We start from the raw sequence: 6,229 nt of genomic DNA, 5'->3' as shown, positions 1-6,229 counted from the left end.
AATCATTTTCAAGGGTTTCAAGCACTCACATGAACCCTGTAGAATGTGACCAGGCCGTAATCTTTACAAGTAGGGTTAAAATAGGCCCAGTCAACCACTAGAACATGCCAAATTTCCTAGAAAATTACAACGACCCATCACTGGTCAGTTCAGAACCAGCCAACGAGGTACTCGGGTGCTCTTGAGGGCTACATGGTACTCAGGAGAACCATGTTGGTTACTCCTGGCCCCCCTCATTCAAATGCATTCTTTTGGGGTGATGTATGATAGGGAAATAAAATTTCCACATTTTTTGTCACTTAAGTGACTGCAAAATAAATAAATAAATAGACAAATAAATAAATAATAACAATGTTTCAAAATAAAATTACATTCTTGATTTTATCATGATTCTCAGATAAAGGTGACTAAGCATATTTACGACCATTTTCCGATCAAATTTGACAGAATTGAAATGGTTTTGAATACATCAACTTTAATTTAAATTTTTCTTAAATACAATATTTGTTTTGTGTTTTTAAATCAAATTTACAGAGTTTAACATTAGATTTTTATTTAAGGACATTAGCATCAGTGGCTAGCAGCTATGTTCACAATGCTATCATTAGCAATGAGGTTTTTTTTTAGCACTAGCATTAGCTGCTAAATAAATTAGCTTTAACTGCTAACGTTATGCTAGCGGCTAATGCCACCAAAGCTAAAGCTATTTGCTAAGTGCAACATTTATTATTTTGACATAATTTATTTTGTTTCTATTTCTATTAAAATAAGAAAAAAATACTTAAAACTGTCTTTATCAAGTATTGGGTAGATCCTTTTGCTCATTTTAATTATATTTTTTAATGCCAATAAGAAATATTTATGACATCCAAAATTTTCTGAAGGACCAAAACAAGGTAGGATATCTTAAAGTAAGAAAATTAAGTATACAATTATTTTGGGTGTAGTGTACAATAAGTCAGGCCAGAGACCAGTACTGACAGAATCAAATAGGCCCCAGAGAGAATCTAACCCGAGACCCCGATCTAGTTTAAAGTCTTTCGTGATTTAATATCGTCATATTGCCCACCCCTACCTTTGCATATTGCTCACTTTTTTTCTGTGTGTCTTGTGAGGTTTTGCATAAAAATACTATGGCTATTGCCAGAAGCATTTACAGTAGACCCCGGGATACGGCGTCCCCTCCTTGCAATGTTTTCACTTTATGGTGTGGAATCCAATGTTTTTGGCCCCTTGTTACGGCATTTTCCCCATATACGGCATCAACTTTTGTGAGTATGACTGTGCTAGTTTGGTGCCTGATATATGTCTGAAATGCCTGTCTGCTATCGGTCAATGTCATATAAGATTCTTGTCCGCTGTTGATTAGTGTCAATGAGATGCCGATATACTATTGGCTGAACTCCCTCCCACAATGCCTTTCTCGCTCTCACTTTGTTCACTTCAGAATCCCGTGTAGCAAACTTTAATTGGTTTAGCTATAGGTTTCATGACTGTAAGGGATGCAAGAAGCAAGAAGATGATAACCATGGACCCGATCCTTGAGATAAGAAATCCAAGAACGCAAATGACAAGGAATATGGCCGTAACCAATTGACTGTCTGAACAATTATTAAGAAAAAGGAGGCGATCTTTTAAGGGCAAGACAATCCTTTGGTTTTAATTGTAATCCGCTGTCTTCTACATCCCCCCCCCCCTGCGTCTACCCGCTACCCCAATGTACCAGTTTAAGTCATGTTACACCAGGTGTCTCAGACTTGTAGCCACTGGTGTAGTAGTTAAAGATATCTTAAATCTTAAATTTTAATTTAAGTGCAGGCCATTTTTTACTGATTGATTGATTTATTCTCTTATTAATACGGACTTTTTGTACCATATTCGGTGTAAAAAATGTACTTATTTGCCTAATAATTGTTGTATTTTTACTGATTTATTTTCTTAATTATTCTAAAACTGTTGATTCGAATAACTTATAATATGTAGGAAGAGAAAAGCCATTTGGGAACAGGGGAATGTTTTTTTCAGAGATTTTCTTTTCGAAAACACGATTTAGCCCCGCCACACCCAGACCCTGGCTCCGGTGCCCGCCCCCCCAAAAAATTTGGTTTGAGACCCCTGTGTTACACTAAAGGTAAAAAAAATGTATTTTCGCATTTACATATATATTTATTTATAATGTGATTTAATCATATACAAACATATTATGTATTGACAGTACTTTATACTATTTTGTTATTTTAATGTTTTTATCCGTGGTATCAGGGGTTGAAAACGCATTAGCTAATTACCCTTTCCATTTCCCAAAACAAAATAATGCCGTATCCTGGGGTCTACTGTACATTGAACATATAAAAAATGCGATCAGAAAAAAAAACATAGAGCATACTAGCAAGCAACTGCAAATTAAGAGTATATATTTGTGTTTTGCAGCATGCTGAATGAAAAAGTGGCCACTATGTAAATATAGCATGAGGACCCAGAGGTTGGAACACAAACGATTCACGGCCCGGCCAGTTCCGGGTCCGAGTCCCGTCTTTGGAGTCCGACAGCGGCTTCGAAGTGAGAAGGAGGTGAAGACGAGGACGAAGTCGGGATCAAGATCAAAGGTGAGTGTTGATCCCGGATGATGCGGTCTTGCTGCGGTTGCACCTGTCTCTGTAAAAGCAAAGTGGAAAGGTGGTCCTGGGCCGGTACCTTCAAGCTGGCCAAGCTCGGAACCGAGTCTTTGGAGTCTCTGAAGGGCCTCTTTGCTTTGTGGTTGGGAGCCTGGGTAGGGCCGGTCACACATAAACACACAGTTGCTGTCAAATAAAACGGCTCAGCATGAAAAAATTGTTGACACCCACACGTTAGTACATGTTCCCCCCTGAAGGATTTTATACATTTGACTATAAATGATTTTATACGATTGAAAACAAGTTACATTTATTGAGTGCAGAAGATTTTCACCGAGTAGGCTATAGTTCAATGACAGGTCACGCCGTTCCGAATGTAGAATATTTTGACTAGGGAATTTTGATAACAGGACTCTGACGGAGGACGGCAGGTGATGTTTTGAGAACAAGGCCCTGATGACGTGGAAACGCTCGGTGTTGTTTTGAGAACAAGGCCCTGATGACGTAGAAACGCTCGGTGTTGTTTTGAGTTTTCCCAGACATCAAGGCGAGGTGGTGGAGCCATGGAGCCCACGTGGCCCTTCCCTGGCGCACCCATGGGAGGAGCCGGCACACCATCTTGCAGAAAGATGCGAGCCGAGAGGAGAAGCGAGAGAACGAGAGAGAGGAGGCTCGCCAGAGACTCCGGCGACACTCATTAGACTAATTCGGCCATTTTCGATGGAGTACACTTAGTTAAATTGCTAATGAAATTAAATCTGCCCCCATGTGAAAATGTCGGCTTTTCTTGTTCACTTTTAATGGTTTGGTTAATGGAGTCAGATAACTAATTCGAACGATTTGGTAAACGATATATTTTAATATGAATTCCTAACACCCCCCAGGCTGGGTCAACGAGGCGCTCTAAATCTGCTGCACCGGGTCATCAGCCTCATCTACACACTGTCTGTTACATTGAACTCGTTTTTAAAATTTCCAATCACTCACAACCAGTAATGAGAAACTGGGTTTCATTCTGAATCTATGTGCAGGTAAGTCAGAAATAACCCAAATTGGGCCAAAACAGGACAATTTATTACATAGATTGATTTAATCAAATCAACTAGGGCTGCACGATTAACCGAAATCTAATCGACATTGCGATGTGACATGGTGCGATTGTGTAATCGCAAGACACTGTGTTTTCCCCTCCAAGGATTTATAGTTTCTTGTTTGTGGGTGATGGAGTGTATGGCCAACCAGAATTGTCGCAGTTTGTGTTTTAACAGCGCCGGCCAATCAGAGGCAAGTTATAATATGGCACTAGCCAATAATGGCGAGGCAAGCAGCACGCCATGCCACACACCCACGCGAGCCTCGTGTGAGCAGACCTCTCACATAATGGAACTTTGAAAAAGAAAAAAAATATATATACGTTCCAGGTCAGTTTGCACAAGACCAGCAACTATTTTGGAATATTTCTGATAAAACAAAAGTTATTGTTATAGACATAACATTTCTGAAAAAGATAATTATGATTATTGATTAAAGAACATCTAATTGATATATAAAAGACTGTTTTAATGGGGTTAGTTTATTGTGTGTACACATACATCCATCCATTATCTGCACCGCTTATCATCAGTAGGGTCGCGGGGGTGCTGGAGCCCATCTCATCCATCTTCGGGCAGTGAGCAGAGGACACCCTGAACTGGTTGCCAGTCGCAAGGCACATAGAGACAGACAACTCACTTTATCATTCACACCTAGGGACAATTAGGACCGGCCAATTAACCTGAAATGCATGTTTTTGGAATGTGGGAGGAAACCGGAGTGCCAGGAGGAAACCCACGCAAGCACGGGGAGAACATGCAAACTCCACACAGGAAGGTTTGATCTTATGACCTCAGAACTGTGCCGGGGTTACAAAAATAGAGCCGATCATATTTGGGGGAAAAAGCACTTGTACGAATTCTTTTTTCAAGGTTTTATAAACAAAAACTTTGGAGGGTTTAAAAAAAACTTCTATTTTCAATATAATAGTGGCAATTATTAGAAAAATATTGCTTGCTTTCCTACTTTTACCCAACCTTAAACTGGCAGAAGAAGCCAGCATTATCCATATCATTTGTTACAGACGACGTTTATAGAAACAACGTAACTAAGTTTATTCTGTTTTTATTATTAGATACCTGCAAAGGAGATCGCATAGGATGGGTGTCTGTTATTTTGATTATCATGCACTGTTTACATGATTGTTCTTTGATATCCACACCCTTTAAGGCGGATCTGCTTTTTGTGACCTACGAGATTTAATAAAAAGAAAAGTTTCAGGGAAGGGCTGTAGGGACAGGCTGGTATTTCTTATGTGATGTTTGGGCTCTCCCTGTTTTCCTTACAAGTTCAATATTCATTGATGTCTTCTCTCATACTTTTGAGTGTCTACTAAACTATAAACGTATTACTACCAAACCATCAATATTATATTTTCAAATCAGAAGCGTATCGATTCGTGTGCACTCACCCGACTTTGCGAATGGCTGAAAAAGTTTGCGTGTGTGGTGGCGGCAGCGGGCTGAATGTTGACGGCGGCCCCCTGGTAGTCGGGACTGGAGGTCACAGTGCTGTAGGCCGGAGGACCCAAGTTGGGTTGTCTCTGCAGAAGCTGCAGGATGGCCTGAATGTCCGACGTCAGCTGAGACTCCAACCTGAAACACAACGAAGGCCTTACTTGGCTAAGTTCCTTGAGCATCCGCTAAATTTAATGTGGCAAATCCCTAGGAAACTAACCCATTTTTGTATTTTTGAAAAGAGTGTGGTGATTGGATGTCTGTAGCATGGCCTCAAAGGAACAGTGTGTATTGGGGCTGGGAATCCCCTCCTCTGAATCAATCTCCCCAAAAGAGTCAGAAATGACTCTAGCCACCTCCCACTAGGGGGATATGGCTGTGGTATATATATATATATAATATTGCGTAAAAAAGGCAAAAATACATGAACTATAACATAAAAGTGTTTTTCGAAATACCCGTACATGAAGAAAAGAAAGGTGCTGCACATAATTGTCAGAAATCTTGCTGCTACCGGTAGCTATGGGCAAAAAGAATAGCGGTGTAAAGTTATCAACTTTGGGGACAGCATTCTGCTTTCAAACATACATAAACTGTCCCAAGTTCCAAACCCACCCTTCATCTCTCTCTCTCTCTCTCTCTCTCTCTCTCTCTCTCTCTCTCTCTCGCTCTCGCTCTCGCTCTCGCTCTCGCTCTCGCTCTCGCTCTCGCTCTCGCTCTCGCTCTCGCTCTCGCTCTCTCTCACTCTCTCTCTCTCTCTCCTTCGCTCTCTCTCTCTCTCTCTCTCTCTCTCTCTCTCGGTTCGTATGAAAAATAATACGAAAAAAAATCAAAATTGTTTATTATGGCAGATAAAAATATGCATGTTTCTCCTTATAATAATGCTTTTTATAATCTCAGCAGGAAATAATTCTCAAAATTGGAAACAGTCCCCTATCTATGGAGGACTAAGAGTGCCACTATTCAAGCTGCCTTAAAATAAACATCCAATTCATAAAAACTGCCTTAAAACGAACTATAACACTCTTGGTCTTCCATTAATATCTGCTATAGTAGATACATTTG

The 6,229-nt window shown here is 40.2% G+C and overlaps 1 protein-coding gene across 1 annotated transcript in view; it reads right to left on the bottom strand.

The window, feature by feature from the left end:
• Nucleotides 1–1,704: 1,704 nt before the first annotated feature.
• The window catches only part of kcnh7b (potassium channel, voltage gated eag related subfamily H, member 7b), a 70,812-nt gene continuing 66,287 nt past the window's right edge, over nucleotides 1,705–6,229 (bottom strand). The window contains exons 14-15 of the mRNA XM_088353144.1: nucleotides 5,119–5,302; nucleotides 1,705–2,766 (exon numbers count right to left, since the gene is read on the bottom strand). Of these exons, the coding sequence (XP_088209270.1) occupies nucleotides 2,500–2,766; nucleotides 5,119–5,302 (451 nt within the window). The 3' untranslated portion in view covers nucleotides 1,705–2,499. The remainder of the gene's footprint in view (nucleotides 2,767–5,118; nucleotides 5,303–6,229) is intronic.

The sequence above is a fragment of the Urocampus carinirostris genome, chromosome 14 (assembly GCF_059441175.1).
Source record: "Urocampus carinirostris isolate Australia breed hairy pipefish chromosome 14, RoL_Ucar_1.0, whole genome shotgun sequence".
In the NCBI taxonomy this organism is placed as follows: domain Eukaryota; kingdom Metazoa; phylum Chordata; class Actinopteri; order Syngnathiformes; family Syngnathidae; genus Urocampus; species Urocampus carinirostris.
The sequence above is the reverse complement of the archived record's forward strand: the minus strand, read 5'-3'. Positions and strand labels throughout refer to the sequence as shown.